The following is a 16,555-nucleotide window of genomic DNA, read 5'->3' as shown; positions in this document are numbered from 1 at the left end:
TGAAATACATCCTAGACTACTCAAGCTGTTGACTAAGGAGATATCTGAGCCATTAGTGATTATATCTGAAAAATTATGGAAGATGGGAGAGATTCCAGAGAACTGGAAGATAGCAAATATAGTGCCAATCTATAACATGGGGAATAAGAACTACCCAGGGAATAACAGACCACTCAGCTTAACTTCAGTACCCAGAAAGATAATGGAGCAAATAAATAATCAATCAATCATTTGAAAAAACTTAGAAGCTAACAAAGTGATAAGTAACAGTCACCATGTATTTGTCAAGAACAAATTGTGTCAAACCAACCCAATAGCTTTCTTACCCATGGTAACAAGACTTGTGGATAGGGGGAAAGCAGTAGATGTGGTATAGCTTGACGTTAGTAAGGCTTTTGATACTGTCTAGCATGATCTTCTCATAAATAAACTAGTGAAATACAACCTAGATGGAGCTACTATAAGGTGGGTGCCATAGATGCTGGAACAATTTGTATAGTATGGGTGCTGAAAGCCATTGAATAAAACTGTAAATCCTGTATATGACAGAAACCACTTCAAACCAGGAGATCCTGCTGCACCTCTAGTTCCAGCACCTAAGGTGGGTGCATAACTGGTTGGAAAACCATTCCCAGAGAGTAGTTATCAGTGGTTCAAAGTCAAGCTGGAACGGCATATCGAGTGAGATCCCACAGGGATTGGTCTTGGGTCTGGTTCTGTTCAATATCTTCATAAGTGATTTAAATAATGGCATAGAAAATACACTTATAAAGCTTGTAGATGATACCAAACTGGGAGGGGTTGCAAGTGCTTGGAGAATAGGATTAAAATTCAAAATGATCTGGAGAAACTGGAGAAATGGTCTGAAGTAAATAGGATGAAATTCAGTAAGGACAAATGCAAAGTACTGCACTTGGGAATGAACAATCAGTTGCACACATACAAAATGGGAAATGACTGCCTAAGAAGGAGTACTGCGGAAAGGGATCTGGGGGTCATAGTGGATCACAAGCTAAATATGAATCAACAGTGTAACATAGTTGCAAAAAAAGCAAACGTCATTCTGGTATGTATCAGCAGGAGTGTTGTAAGCAAGACACGAGAATTAATTCTTCCACTCTACTCCACATCTGATAAGGCATCAGCTAGAGTACTGTGTCCAGTTCTTGGTGCCACAATTCAGGAAAGATGGGGGCAAATTGGAGAAAGTCCAGAGCAAAGCAACAAAAATGATGAAAGGTCTAGAAAACATGACTTATGAGGAAAGATTGAAAAACTTGGGTTTGTTTAGTCTGGAGAAGAGAAGACTGAGAGGCGACATGATAACAGTTTTCAAGTACATAAAAGGTTGTGACAAGGAGGAGAGTGAAAAATTGTTCTCTTTAACCTCTGAGGATAGGACAAGAAGCAATGTGCTTAAGTTGCAGCAAGGGAGGTTTAGGTTGGACATTAGGAAAAACTTCCTAACAGTCAGGGTTGTTAAGCACTGGAACAAACTGGACAAACACCTATCAGGGATGGTCTAGTTATTTCTTAGCCCTGCCTTGAGTGCAGGGCACTGGACTAGAGGACCTACTGAGGCCCCTTACACTTCTATGATATAGGAATTACCAACCAGGTACAGCACTGGTAGATATTAAAGAGAAAAGGATCACACAGTGATCATGCTGATGCATTTACCATATCATGTGATCAAAATGAGCATCACTTTTGTTGAAGAAAAGTACAGAATAAGAAGAATATATTTTCCCATAAGGTCCTACACTGGCTCTGGGCACCATATAACATTAGAACACTCTAAAATAATAATTTAAAAAAACAGTCTGCTTCAGTATATACAAAAAATAATCAAGATGTCCAAAACCAGGAACGTGTGATAAGAGGGGAAAAAAGAGGGGACAAAAATGGTCACACCCATGAATGGCTACCGCCTGGAGAAAAGGTTGAGTTTCTTAACTATGGTAGATGTGGAATGAAGTGTTGCCAACTCTCATGATTTTATTGCAAGTCTTGTGATATTTCGTGTTTAGAATTATAGAAATGTAGAACTGCAAAGGACCTTGATAGGTCATCTAGTCCAATCCCCTACATCAAGGCAGGACTAAATATTATCTAGACCGTCCCTGACAGGTGTTTATCTAACCTGTTATTAAAATCCTCCAATGACAGAGATTCCACAACCTGCCTAGGTAATTTGTTCCAGTGTTTGACTACACAGACAGTTAGGAAGTTTTTCCTAATGTCTAATTTAAATTGCCCTTACTGCAATTTAAGTCCTTTGCTTCTCATCCTGTCCTCAGGGGTTAAGGAGAACAATTTATCACCCTCCTCTTTATAACAACCTTTTATTTACTTGAAGACTGTTATTATATTCCTCCTCAGTCGTCTCTTCTCCAGACTGAACAAATCCAATTTTTTCATAGGTAATGTTTTCTAGATCTTTAATTATTTTAATTGCTTTCCTCTGGACTTGTCTTAAAGTCTATGTTCCTGGAGTCATGTGATTCCATAACTAGCTCTGTTTCTTTTCTTTTAAAGGTAAATTTCTAGCTCTGGGGGTTATAGAGAAAAGCCAAAAAATGTTAATGCTAAAACTGAAAAGACACAAAATATATTTTTTTTAAAAATCTCAATTTTTAAATGAATCATGATTTTTTGGGGGCCTGACTCGTGATATTTGAAAGTTTGGGTTTGGCAATACTGTCATATCAAGGGTGAACTCGTTCTACACCCCAGGACCAGCCACAGGAAAGCACTGATCACTTGGCTTCTTAAAATGCAGTGGAGAGATCCATAAAAGGTAGGTGTGTGCAAGCACAGACACCCCTAAGAGCTTGTAAAACTACTTATGCAATAGGAGCTGCAACTGCAAACATACTCAAAAGCAATAACACAAGCATTTTATTCTTATCCACACCCTGTGTTGCCAACACCAATTCAGCTGCAGCAGTGTTAGCGATGGTGGGACCTACAGCAAAGGCAGCGCTCTAGCACCTGCTTTCAGCACATTGTCAGTTAGACTTGCTCTGAAAATGTTCACTCAATAGAGGAATGATAATGGTTGCCTTAGCCAGAGAGCTGTCTGCACTAGGGCTCCCACCAGTGCAGCTGAACCAGTGTTAACAATGGCAGGAATTTTATTATTAAAAGATTCCTATCTAGACAAGGCTTTAGGGGAAAGAGATGCATGTAGCCAAAAAGGTGAAGGGAGAGATCTACTTGGGCTATATACTACATCTTCTCTGTGTTCTTGAACTAGACTAGTCTCTTTTCCCTTTCCCAAATAGAACCCTCTCCCCACCCCCCCAAAAAAAATTGTAGAATGCACGCAGTAGATTAGCTATGGAGAAATCACTGCAGGAAGCAACATCAGGGATTGCCACTTCCCAAACAAGTGCTCTGGCCTCCAGCTGAAGGAGCAAGTAGCGGCTTGGGGAGAGTCTCTATTATACTTTCCGGAGCCTTACTTAAAAGGCACAGGACATGGCACTTCTTGTGCCCAGAGGGTACAATTATCTCTGCACCTGTTTGTTCAGAATCACAGAAGAGAAAGTACATTGATTACAGGAAATTACAAGCTAGTGACACAGCCTCTTAACTGCAAGCCTCAGCATGATTAATCTGCCCTTTTCAAATGCTGAAGAGCCCATCAGCTGCACCATCAGCAAGGAATAGCTTTAATATATTACACATTTTATATAAAGTGTAGTGGAGAAGGGCTGGCCACCAGGGAGTTCAAATGCATGTATGCCCTGAGTCACCACCTTTCTTTCACCTTGAAAGTCGTGTTCCAATACTGGCTTTCCATTTTTGACTGGCACTGCACATTGAGCAGAGAGTTTCACTTATCTGTACAAGTCTTTTTACCACTATTACTAGTTATTTCTATTCTGGTAGAGACCTGGAGCCATAAAGATGTTGTGCTGGCACAGCATAAACACACGGCTTGTCTACACTACACAAACACTTTGCCAGTATAGCTATAATGGCAAAGCCTTCTAGTGGAGACAGAGGTTATAGGAGCAAAATGAGTTATTTTGTTGCCATAGTTAAATCACCTCCCCAAATGACATAAATTATGCCAGCAAAAAGTATAATCTGTTTCTGCACAGTGGGAGGGGGGTGTTGCCAGCATAGCTACATTGGTTAAGGATTATTTAGAAAAGCTGGACATGCACAAGTCCATGGGGCGGGATGCAATGCATCCAAGGGTGCTGAAGGAGTTGGCGGATGTGATTGCAGAGCCACTGGCCATTATCTTTGAAAACTCATGGTGATTGGGGGAAGGTCCTGGACGATTGGAAAAAGGCAAATATAGTGCCCATCTTTAAAAAAGGGAAAAAGGAGAATCCGGGAAATTACAGACCAGTCAGCCTCACCTCAGTTCCTGGAAAAATCATGGAGCAGATCCTCAAGGAATCCATTTTGAAGCACTTGGAGGAGAGGAAGGTGATCAGGAACAGTCAACATGGATTCACCAAGAGCAAGTCATTCCTGACCAACCTAATTGCCTTCTATGATGAGATAACTGGCTCTGTGGATATGGGGAAAGCAGTGGATGTGATATAGCTTGACTTTAGCAAAGCTTTTGATACAGTCTCCCACGGTATTCTTGCCAGCAAGTTAAAGAAGTATGGACTGGATGGATGGACTATAGGTGGATAGAAAGCTGCCTAGATCATCGGGCTCAACGGGTAGTGATCAACAGCTCGATGTCTAGTTGGCAGCCGGTATCAAGCAGAGTGCCCCAGGGGTCGGTCCTGGTGCTGGTTTTGTTCAAAATCTTCATTAATGATCTGGATGATGGGATGGATCGCACCTTCAGCAAGTTCATGGACGACACTAAGATGGGGGGAGAGGTAGATACACTGGAGGGTAAGGATCGGGTTCAGAGTGACTTAGACAAATTGGAGGATTGGTTCAGAAGAAATCTGATGAGGTTCAACAAGGACAAGTGCAGAGTCCTGCACTTAGGATGGAAGAATCCCAAGCATTGCTGGGCACCAACTGGCTAAGTGGCATTTCGGCAGAAAAGGACCTGGGGATTACAGGGTATGAGAAGCTGGATATGAGTCTGCAGTGTGCCCTTGTTGCCAAGAAGGCTAATGGCATATTGGGCTGCATTAGTAGGAGCACTGCCAGCAGATCGAGGGGAGTAATTATTCCCCTCTATTCGGCACTGGAGAGGCCACATCTGAAGTATTGCATACAGTTTTGGGCCCCCCACTACAGAAAGGTTGTGGACAAATTGGAAAGAGTCCAGCAGAGGGCAACAAAAATGATCAGGAGGCTGGAGCACATGACTTATGACGAGAGGCTGAGGGAACTGGGGTTATTTAGTCTGCAGAAGAGAAGAGTGAGGGGGGATTTGATAGCAGCCTTCAATTACCTGAAGGGTGGGTTCCAAAGAGATGGAACTAGGCTGTTCTCAGTGGTGGCAGATGACAGAACAAGAAGGAATGGTCTCAAGTTGCAGTGTGGGAGGTTTAGGTTGGATATTAGGAAACACTATTTCACTAGGAGGGTGGTGAAGCACTGGAATGGGTTACCTAGGTAGGTGGTGAAATTTCTATCCTTAGAGGTTTTTAAGGCCCCGCTTGACAAAGCCCTGGCTGGGATAATTTAGTTGGGGTTGGTCCTGCTTTGAGCAGGGCATTGGACTAGATGACCTCCTGAGGTCTCTTACAACTCTAGTCTTCTATGATTCTATGGTTACAAGTGATTTCTTCCACACGCCTATCGCCTATGCCAGCAAAACGTGGTGTAGACCTGGCCCCAGTAAAAGACAGTCCCTGCCTCAAAGAGCTTATAATAGAAATAGACAAAAACAAAGAGGAGGGATGAAAACACAGGCAAAGTGACTCAGGGTACGATCCGGCGGGTAGTAATCGATCTATCGGGGATCGATTTATCACATCTCGTCTAGACACGATAAATCAATCCCCGAACGCACTCTCTATCGACTCCAGAACTCTACCAGAGCAAGAGGCGGTAGCGGAGTTGACGGGGGAGCCGCGACCGTCAATCACGCACCATGAGGACCAGAAGTAAATCGATTTAAGATACGTCGACTTCTGCTACGCTATTCTTGTAGCTGAAGTTGCGTATCTTAGATCGATCCCCCCTCCAGTGTAGACCAGCCCTCAGCAAAGCCAGGAATAGAATGCAGCTGCTCTGACACCTTCTCCTGTGTCCTATTCACTGAACCATACTGCCACTCTCTGGTTCTGGAGCAGTTACAGTGAAACGTAGTAGAACCTAGCAACGTGCAATACAGATCTGGGGAATGCTATGAGCTTTATCAGAGCCTGCAAAATTTAAGCTTTAATTAAAAAACTGAGTTTATAGCCCTTAAGGTTTGTTGAAACAAACCTTCCAATCATGAACCAAATGCTGCACGAAGCCTTTTTTAGGCAGAGAGCCTGAAACACTAGGTATGAACCCCTCTTTATTGGTCTAGCTTCATATGGGCCTTACCTACACTTGTAAACCATGGAGTGTAGCTATACCGGTTTTAAAAATCAGGGCTCTGGAGCTGTGCTCCGGCTCCGCTCCAGCTCCAGGCAAAAACCTGCAGCTCCACTGCTCCGGAGCTGCTCCGCGCTCCAGCTCCAGGCTCCACTCTAAAGCCCTATTAAAAATGGTTTAAGTACTAGTACAAACCAAACTCTTTCCCACACCAGTTCAGACGAGTGCGATTCATACCTGGTGGACGGTAACAAATTTTTCATCTGAGTACGGCAGAAAGGGATCTAGGGGTTATAGTGGACCACAAGCTAAATATGAGTCAACAGACGCTGTTGCAAAAAAAGCAAACGTGATTCTGGGATATATTAACAGGTGTGTTGTGAACAAGACACGAGAAGTCATTCTTCCGCTCTACTCTGCTCTGGTTAGGCCTCAGCTGGAGTATTGCGGTGTCCAGAACTGGACACCGCATTTCAAGAAAGATGTGGAGAAATTGGAGAGGGTCCAGAGAAGAGCAACAAGAATGAGTAACGGTCTTGAGAACATGACCTATGAAGGAAGGCTGAAAGAATTGGGTTTGTTTAGTTTGGAAAAGAGAAGACTGAGAGGGGACATGATAGCAGTTTTCAGGTATCTAAAAGGGTGTCATAATGAGGTGGGAGAAAACTTGTTCACCTTAGCCTCTAAGGATAGAACAAGAAGCAATGGGCTTAAACTGCAGCAAGGGAGGTCTACTTGGACATTAGGAAAAAGTTCCTAACTGTCAGGGTGGTTAAACACTGGAATAAATTGCCTAGGGAGGTTGTGGAATCTCCATCTCTGGAGATATTTAAGAGTAGGTTAGATAAATGTCTATCAGAGATAGTCTAGACAGTATTTGGTCCTGCCATGCGGGCAGGGGACTGGACTCTATGACCTCTCGCGTCCAGAATCTATAAAGGAGAACTGGTTGATCGTTTATTGGACTTTCAAAAAGCTCTTGGCAAAAGCTCCATAAAAGGACATTAAAAGAATCTAAGTGATCATCGGTTGGGAGGTAAAGAGCCACTATGGATTAAAAACAGGCTAAGACTCAAAAAAAAAAAAAAAAAAATAATAATAATAAATTTTTATGATGGCCAAAGGTTAACTAGAAGGGCCCTATGGTTCCATTTGCTGGAATCCTGACCTTTTTTGGTAACTCATCTTTATCCACCCAGACACCTCTTTTTTGCTGGCACTTTGCTGAGACTTACATGCTGACAAGTCCCTCCCCTCTTGTGTTTCCCTTAATTATTTTCCAGTATCCCTGAGCCCCAGCTTCTCTTATTTCCTCTGTCCATTCTCCCACGCCTGAGCTGCTGCCTAAGAATGTCAGTGAAATTTACCAGGCAGAAACGACAACAGAGTAAAACAAGAATACCGTTTACATGTAGTCAAACATATTAATAGAAGTGCAGAGTTTTATCAATGGCCAGTGGAAACTTGCTCAGAAATTTTAATATAGAATGCCAGTATTTGTTCACAGTTCAGGCTTGTCAATGTTACAGGCTCAAAGAAGACATTTCTGTTTTTTATATTCATAAGCTAGTGGCTGTAGTGAAGCGCTATACCGTTATTGAGAATGTTGAAGGTTTGTTTCCACTACCTCTCTTCCTCACATGGAATTTCAGCAGAACTTTACAGAACATTCTTGGTTTCCTGATAGCAGTACATTTAGCTATCAAAGCTCTGTAAACAATGGTGGGTTAAAAGAAAGGCAGTGTACTACGTGCTCCATAAGCAGTCACATTTAGAAGACACTGAATGCCGCTCTACAAGGAGATGTACCCTGCAGTCCGTTGTGATGCGAAAATTCGGGATTGCTTCTTTTGCCAGATTTGTGCCACCAATAACATCAAGTTCTCGCAAACTCTCCATTTTAGCCAAGCTCAACAAGATATTGTCAGTCAAAACAAAACCACTGGGGATGAAAAACAGATTGTACTTAGGGTTTCAGAGGGAGTTACAAACAGACATCTGAAATACAGAGCAAAAGAACAGTTTCTATATTGGTGATTTAAAGATCCATAATCTCTCACTAGTGATGGCAGAGATGTGTGTTCATAGAATCAGAGAGATTAGAGGTGGTCTGGGTGGCCTACCAGGTCTCTTCCACATCCCTGTCAACGCACAAGCATGCCAGCAATGAGCATTGCCAGGGACAAAGGATTAGCCATGTCTACACACAGACTTGCACCAGTTTATCTAAAAATTGGTTTAAAAACCTCACACTTTTAGTTAAACCAGTGCAGCTTTTAACATACAAGTCCTAATGTAGTAAGTTTCTTTCATTCTTCAACATCGGTAGCACATTATCTGGTCATACCTAAGGCAGAGTCTAGTCAGCAGTGGAAAGAGGTGGGGAAATTGTTTCAGAGTCTTTTCATCAAATCCATATGAGAGGGTTAGATCCATTTCTCTTAGCTTCCAGGATTTGTCAGACAAACAGCTGAGAGCAGAGTTTGAGAGCTTGGTTCCAATCACACTTAGTTTAACAAGGCTGGAAGGAATGTTATCAACAAACATATCCAAATTGGAGATCCCTTTAAAAGCAGACAGAGGACAAAATATGACATTTATGACTCTTTTCTTGACAATGTTTTTCAAAGTATGTATCAGGGTTTTTTTTTTTTTTTTTTTTTTAAGTAAACTTTGTCTTTACTTTTTATAATAGATACCAAAGTTCTGTTTTTCATCCACTGTTCAGCAAGAATGAGACAGTGCAAAAGCATGAAAGATACAAATAAAACCAATGTTTGTGTTACATTAGCACCTAGAGGCCCAACTGAAATCATGGCTCCATGGTGCTAGGTGCAGTACACATATATAGACTAGGTCTATACTACCGCGGTAAGTCGACTTATGCTATGCAACTCCAGCTACGTGAATAATGTAGCTGGAGTCGACATACCTTAGATGGAGTTACCACGGGGTCTACACTGCAGGGGGTCGACGGGAGAAACTCTCCCGTCGACTTACCTTATTCTTCTCATCGGGGTAGAGTTCAAGGGTCAACTGGAGAACGATCTGCTGTCGATTTGGCGGGTCTTCACTAGACCTGCTAAATCGACCGCTGGTGGATCGATCTCAGAGCATCAATCCTGGCTGTAGTGTAGATATAGCCTTAGTGACATACTGTCCCTGCCCAAACAGCTTACAATCTAAATAGACAAGACAGACAACGGAAGTATCACCATCCCCATTTCACAGAGGTGGAAGTAAAGCCTGGGGAGAGTAAGTGACTTTCCCAAGGTCACAGAGGAAATCCATGGCAGAGCCAGGAGCTGAATTTGGATCTCCTGAGTCCCATCTAGTGCCTTAACCACAAAGGCTCTCTAGGAAGACTACATTTTCAAAACCTGCATTTTCAAGTACATAGCTTAATAACATAGTATCTTTTGTTCCCCTAATAAAAATAAAAACTTCCAGTTCTGTGACTTAGGACTTGTCTAAACTTCATATGCTACAACCATAGGCGCCAACTCTGTGGGTGTTCCAGCCCTGGGGCGGGGCGGGAAGAGGTGGGGGCTTGGGAGAAGGGGGCAGGTGGAGGTGGGGCTGGGGGCAGAGGGGTTGAGCACCCCTGGGGCCCAGAGGAAGCCGGCGCGTATGGCTACAGCAGCACAACTGTGCAGCTGTAGCACTTCAGTGTAGACATTAACTATAGTGGCAGGAGGGATTCTTCCATCGCTGTAGTTAACCCACCTCCCTGAGTCAGTAGTTAGGTCCATGGAAGAATTCCTCCCATTGACCTAGTGCTGTCTACACCAGGGTTAGGTTGGCATAGCTACATCTCTCAGGGGCATGGATTTTTCACACCCCTGAGTTTTCAGTATAGGCCAGCCCTTATAGAGAGGATTAGGACTTCATAGGGGTTATCACAGGTGCAGCTGCATCAGGGGCTGGTTCCATGGCTGAAATGGGGACAAATCCCAAGTGTAGATAAGCAGTAGTGGGGATCTGGAAACTGGACTGGGAAGGAAACAAGGAGGACATTAAGAGCCATAAGGCAGCAGCTTCATTAAATAGTAGATATCTAGACCCATTTTTCAGTCGGGTTTGAATGAACACAGTCAAGCCAATCAGATTCTGAATTGGGGAACTGATTTTTTCAGAGACAATATTAAGATATATCAGCCAATAGAAACATCCATAAAAATAAGCTCTCTGCTGTCTTGCCAGTCACCATTTAACAGAAGATGAAACTACCACAAACCTTCCTAAGCCTGAACAGAATAAAATCCACAAACACTTCAACCTTAAAAACAACTTACATAGAAGATTTAATTCTGTCAAGTTTGGTAGGTTCTTCAGCACTTGTCCAAAGGCATCCACTGAGTGTAACAAAAAGTCCTTGATGTAACAAACAGTCAGAGTGTGGATGGTGGAGAGCTGATCTAGGAAACGCTCTGAAAGAAGGTTATAACCAGTTTGCCTCAAGGCCAGAGTGTGAAGCTGAAGTTTTGGAACAGGAGGCGACTCTAAACATAGTGGATGATTGAAAAGGTGGGGGGGGAAGTACTTATTTGACATCCCAGAGATAATTGTTTTCCAATATTAAAGCACAAGTTATGTATAAGTCTTTACATTAGGCTCATACTTATGATAGCACATAGTGAATATAACAGGAAAGACGGGGGGGGGGAATCCCCACACTTTGAAGAAGTTAGGTTGCAGTTAAGCCAAATTATTAACCAAACTGGAAGGTATCAGACAATGAGTTATCTAGAAAGTTTGAACAATAAACAAACCAATCATTGGCTAGTAGAAGGGGTCTGAAAAAAAGGTCAGATATGGAAATTTCATAAAGGGTCCATTTAAATTATTTTAAAATTCCTAAACTAAGGAACAAATTCAGCTGACGATCCCCAGGGAACTTTCTCTGTGCTCTCTGATTATGTGCTGTAAGGTTGGTTAAGATACACAGGATTTTTCATACAAAACAAAGAGGTTGAATCTCTGCTTTAAGCGTAAAACTGAAGTATATTATAAAAATGCTACAATACTTAAGTGTGTGTCAAGATTTAAAAAAATTACTAGTGATTTGGGAGAGACAAGGTGGGCAGGGTAATTGTTTGGGGGTCACTTTTAATGGTGCCTGATTTTGAGGGCAAGTGCTCAGCTCTTTCGGAAAATCAGGACCCATTAAAGGTGTCTCCATTTGGAGATCGGAAAACAGACGCACTTAAAATCAAGTCACTTTTGAAAGTCTTGGCCAAGAACTATATCCTCCTTTTAGCTATTTATATATTCAGTTTAAAATACTCCACAAGCTTTAGGAAACGTGTTTACGACATATCAAAACAGTAATGCAATGGAAATCTGAACCTAGTCCACTAAAGCAAGGGGATACAGTTAAGAATAAATCTTCACTACCAACACACTCTGATATACCCAGCATGTAATCCTTTGAGCAACAATGGACACTTAGGCCCCAATCCTGCCAGTTCTAATGCACATACTTGTTTCACCCTGAGTTGTCCTATTGATTTCTCATGGTAGCAAAGTTAAACACGTGCATCAGAGCTGGCAGGACTGGTGCCCTAATTCTGAATATAGTGTATATAAATATAGCCTATAGAAACAACACTCACCTTCTGATGAATAAGGGATGGGATGTCTATCTGGCAAACTGAGGCATAACAAAAAATGCTCCTTACTTAGGATATAAGAAAGTGACAGTTCTCTGAGTTTTGGTAAATGGAATAAAACATACTCTAGTGCTTTCTCAGGAAGTGCCTTTTGCACAGTATGCAATGAGAGCGTATGTAGGTTTTGTAAGCAAGCAATTCTGATCAATTCACTGCCACTTAAGAAGGTTATGCCACACAACAACAAGTGGGTAAGGTGTTGAAAGTGCACAACTTCCCTGATTACATTTCTCTCAGATAACTTAGAGCACGTTTTCAAGTGAAGTTTCTGTAGATCTGTGAGCAGCTGTAACCCTTGCAGGATTTCCTCGCTACAGAGGGAATCCACAGTTACATCTAGCAGACCAGGCATCAATCTCAGCAGCTTTTGCCATTGCTTAAGCCCAATTTCTTTCACTTCTACAGAAGTGATCTTTCTTTTCCGAAGCACGTCCCAGAACTCGGCATTGAAAGCGCTTATGCGTCGGAGGACAATGGTACTCTTTTGCCACACAACAGGCTGATCAACCAGATCCTTGAAGAGACTGCACGTGGCACGGACTTTGGATTTTTCCGCAGGAGGAAGGTACATGATTATCTCAGTCAGCATTTCTTGCGGTAACTGCAGCAAGTGAGTGGCTCTCATTATCCCTGTATTACTGACTGGCATACTTTTCTCCTGCATTCTTCCACTCTCTTTAAAAAAAAAAGACAACAATTAGTTACATAGCCAAGAAAAGTATTATGTAAATGTAAGCCCTGTGGCCCAAAGCCTACAAGAGAAGGGAGTTGACTAAATGAGGTAACATGACTGCCACCTACATTTATACCACATATTAACATGTACCATGAAGTACATAAAGGTGTGCATGAACTACAGTGTGTTTTGTAGAGATACTGTAAATACCATACACGTGTTACAATAAAAGAATGTTAAGGTTGCAAGGTCAAGTACAGGAAAGTTAGGAAGTGGCAGAATTAAGGTTGTGCATAATGATACAGTAGGGCATTGAATACTGTGTTAAAATTTCAAGCTGTCACTTGAAGTATAAGGGTTTTCTGGTTTTGCTTGCAGGCTTGGGGGTTCTGTACGGCAGCGTATGACCTGGATTTTCAGCAGTCAGTCTGTGAAGAGTCAGCCTAGAGCAAAGTGGATTAAGTTGTGCTTCTCTGCCTTGGGGAGCAACCTGCTTTGTCTTGCTCTGATTTTGATTCTTGTGTGTTAGGGTTCTGGAGTCTAAGAAATAAAGTAGTGTGTTACACTGCCACCTTCCAGAGAGAGTATTTTATACTTTTATCCAACTTTGCTGTTTGTATGCTATGAACAGATAGTCTTTAATTACATGATCACACAGTATTTTTTCCATAGAACCTCTGCATCATTCACCACGCATGATGAACAATGTTCACAGGCCTTATTTATTACACACCATCCAAACTCAGAATTATTAATTTCAGGTTATCTTCTATGCACTCACTGTACTATCTCAGCCTAAAAATATTAATGATTTTATCTTCACAACTCCCCATTTTACAAATGAACAAAGGCAAAGGGCCCAGATATTTAAAGGTATTTAGGCATTGCTCTGTGTTGCAATGCTCAACTGATTTAGGAGCGGGTCTCATTTTAAAATGTGAGTCGGAGTCTAAGTGCCTAGGCCACTTTTGAAAATGACACTTAGGCTTTGCAATGCTGAACAGAACCATACTTAAATACCTTTAAAAATCCGGGGCAAAGTGACTTGCTCAAGGCCGCAAACGAATCAGCAGCAGAGTCAGGATTAGAACTAGTCCCACATAAACACCCAGTCCTGTGCTTATTCCTCCAGACAGCATTGTCCTCCTAAAGCTAAGCAGCCATAGCTGCAGTTGTGGGTGCTCAGCAGGTCTAGAAGTCAGGCCTCAAGTGTCTCAAGTCAGGTGCTCAGAAAATGAGGCACACACAGTTAGTGGCCACCTGTGAGAGTTTTGGTTTCAGTAATGTGCCTTGCATCACACAAACTCTGTGTCTGAGGCAAGGATAGAACAGAGTTCTTCCAGGTAGTATTCAACTGCCTGAACCACAAGATAGTCTTTTCTCTTCCTGTAGCCCTCTGCTTCATTCATGGCAGACCTTCCAGTTTCTGAAAACAAAGCCAGAAGTCCTAGAGCCAACAGCCAAGATTCATTCAACTGCAACAAATAAAATACAGACCCTGCCAAGGAAGAAATGGGAAGACAAAAAACAAGCGAGAGATTAGGGACTTAATGTATCTAATTAATTTGCAGCATGAATCAAAGAGGAAATTAAAGATTTAAGTGGATTTAATGGCATTTCTGAAGTTTTAAAGCCAAAGTATGGGTCATTAAATAATTATAAACAAAAATTGACTTCTTCCCCAATGGCAAAAGAAGGATCAGATTTACTCAGAGATCTAGATGTACCTGAAATGAGATCTCAGAAAAATCAAAAAGAGTATTGCAGAGCATGATAAAAACTAGTACTGCTTCTGAAGCAACAGCATGCACTTTTTATAAAAATGGAGCAAATAAACATGGTAATGACAATAGATTATAAAGTGGTTAACTAGGTAGATATGTAGAAAGGACAAATCTAATTACACCACTGCCAAGAAAATAGCTCCAAAAGGGAGTGTAACAATTATGACTGGTTTCCCAGGTTCTTCATAGTTTCCATAAATCTCTGTAGGAATCAGAATGGAAATCCTCAAGACATTAATTTTTTTTTTTAATTTCAAACAATAATCTATTCTGGTTGAATGAGATGCACTGAGTTTCTCTTAATATTAAAAGGCTCCCCCAGCCTAGCCCAAGCCCTCCTCATGGTACCTTATTTCAAGAGTGCAAGGAACTGGCATTCTTCCTTGATATTATAGATAATCTAGTGCAGATGGGATAAAATGGGCAATGATATATTAAGTTTTAGGAGATTTCCCAAGGCAAAACAGTATGTAAAAGACTGGATGCTAGAAGATAGCAATAACCCCTGCTATAGGATGGAGCCACTCATCAATGACGCCACACACGTACGTTTGTACGTATAATACAGCCAATATACTTTATTTCTATTGCCCCGCTACAGGCCCAAGATCTGTTATCATTATACCTAGGCCACAATTACGATCTAAACAACAAGACACAAAATATAAAAGTGCCCCTTCCCTTGCAGCTTCTGTTTTGATTTTTTAATCAACTTCCTCTGGTGTTTTCTCTCTGTCTCTAATTCTAGCTCCCTGTTAATTTTACCAGCTAATGTTGGGTTTCTTTTAAATTACCTTACCAGATGATCCCAGTTTAAGTGATTGACACACAGTTAGCAGCACAGGTAGGTGAAAGCAATAGCATAATGCAAAGTTATCCGCTTGCTGAAGAAAACAGTGCATGGGACTGGTGAGCACTTCCCTTTCAGTTTTTCACAACCAATCCTCTCTCCTTCACCACATGCACATATTGCATGTTGCCTCTCATCCCCCTGCCCACACAATAGCCTCTCACAGGTTGCTCTCTCTCTCTACAGATTAGAGGAGGAGAGGGGAAGCAGCACAGATACTTAGGAAATCCATATCTGATGGTCTTAGCAAAGAATGGGGTCCAGACAGACAGCCACTCCTGCCCAGATGCCTTGAGCTTGTGAAGGAGGTTTTTCATCAAACTGGATGTTCTCCTGAAAAACTCAACAAGCTGTCACCAGTTTCCTCTCTGAAGAGAGGAAGCTTGGACTCTGAGTGCTGGTAATTGTGTATTTTCCTTTTCCTTGATTTAGATTGTATATATGTGCACTGTGCCTAAATAGTGTAATTATCCAGTCAGTTACATTGTTGACTAGCAACAGAGGGTCCTGTGGCACCTTTGAGACTAACAGAAACTCTGAATTTTAAAGCTCAACTAGTGGAGCCAATCTAAATCCATGAGGTCTGCTCCAGTAGATGCCTTGGCTATCTCCTGATTTCACTCCCTTTTAATTTTCTTATCTCAGTGAGCTAGCACATTTGGAAAAAAGCTTTGTTAGTGTCACCATTCACTTGTCTTTGTCCTTTTGTAACATGGCGGTAGAACTATTTGGAATAATAAATAAAAAATAATATAGATACACCTATCTCATAGAACTGGAAGGGACCCTGAAAGGTCATTGAGTCCAGCCCCCTGCCTTCACTAGCAGGACCAAGTACTGATTTTGCCCCTGATCCCTAAGTGGCCCCCTCAAGGATTGAACTCACAACCCTGGGTTTAGCAGGCCAATGCACAAACCACTGAGCTATCCCCCCCAGGCACTAACAATACCGACAAACCAACTGAAGTCATTAGCAGCAAAAGGGCTGCCTCATCACCTGATGGATATAAAATCTTACGCTGAAGTATCAGTGAGATAAATAACCCACTCAGCGGGGAAATATTTTGTAAATTGAAGGAGGAGAACTTTGCCTTTCTTGACAAAA

The 16,555-nt window shown here is 41.9% G+C and overlaps 1 protein-coding gene across 1 annotated transcript; it reads right to left on the bottom strand.

The window, feature by feature from the left end:
- Nucleotides 1-7,933: 7,933 nt before the first annotated feature.
- On the bottom strand, nt 7,934-14,320 carry LOC117875928. Its single transcript, XM_034767529.1, has 4 exons — nt 12,084-14,320; nt 10,764-10,898; nt 8,816-9,032; nt 7,934-8,410 (listed from the first exon to the last, which is right to left on the bottom strand). Exons 1-4 carry the CDS (start codon nt 12,802-12,804, stop codon nt 8,215-8,217), a joined length of 1,269 nt encoding a protein of 422 aa, XP_034623420.1. The 5' UTR covers nt 12,805-14,320; the 3' UTR covers nt 7,934-8,214.
- Between the last annotated feature and the right edge of the window lie 2,235 nt (nt 14,321-16,555).

The sequence above is a fragment of the Trachemys scripta genome, chromosome 4 (assembly GCF_013100865.1).
Source record: "Trachemys scripta elegans isolate TJP31775 chromosome 4, CAS_Tse_1.0, whole genome shotgun sequence".
NCBI lineage: Eukaryota > Metazoa > Chordata > Testudines > Emydidae > Trachemys > Trachemys scripta.
Note: the sequence above shows the minus strand (reverse complement) of the source record. Positions and strands in the feature narration are given on the sequence as shown.

What these genes read in the sequence shown, in the direction of transcription:
- LOC117875928 (XM_034767529.1), bottom strand. Translation starts at nt 12,804, where the DNA reads ATGCAGGAGAAAAGTATGCCAGTCAGTAATACAGGGATAATGAGAGCC. An exon ending in CATCCCTTATTCATCAGAAG is followed by an intron (nt 10,899 to 12,083) that starts GTGAGTGTTGTT and finishes ACCTTCTTTCAG; the next exon opens with AGCGTTTCCTAGATCAGCTC. An exon ending in CTGACTAGACTCTGCCTTAG is followed by an intron (nt 8,411 to 8,815) that starts GTATGACCAGAT and finishes TTTCATCCCCAG; the next exon opens with TGGTTTTGTTTTGACTGACA.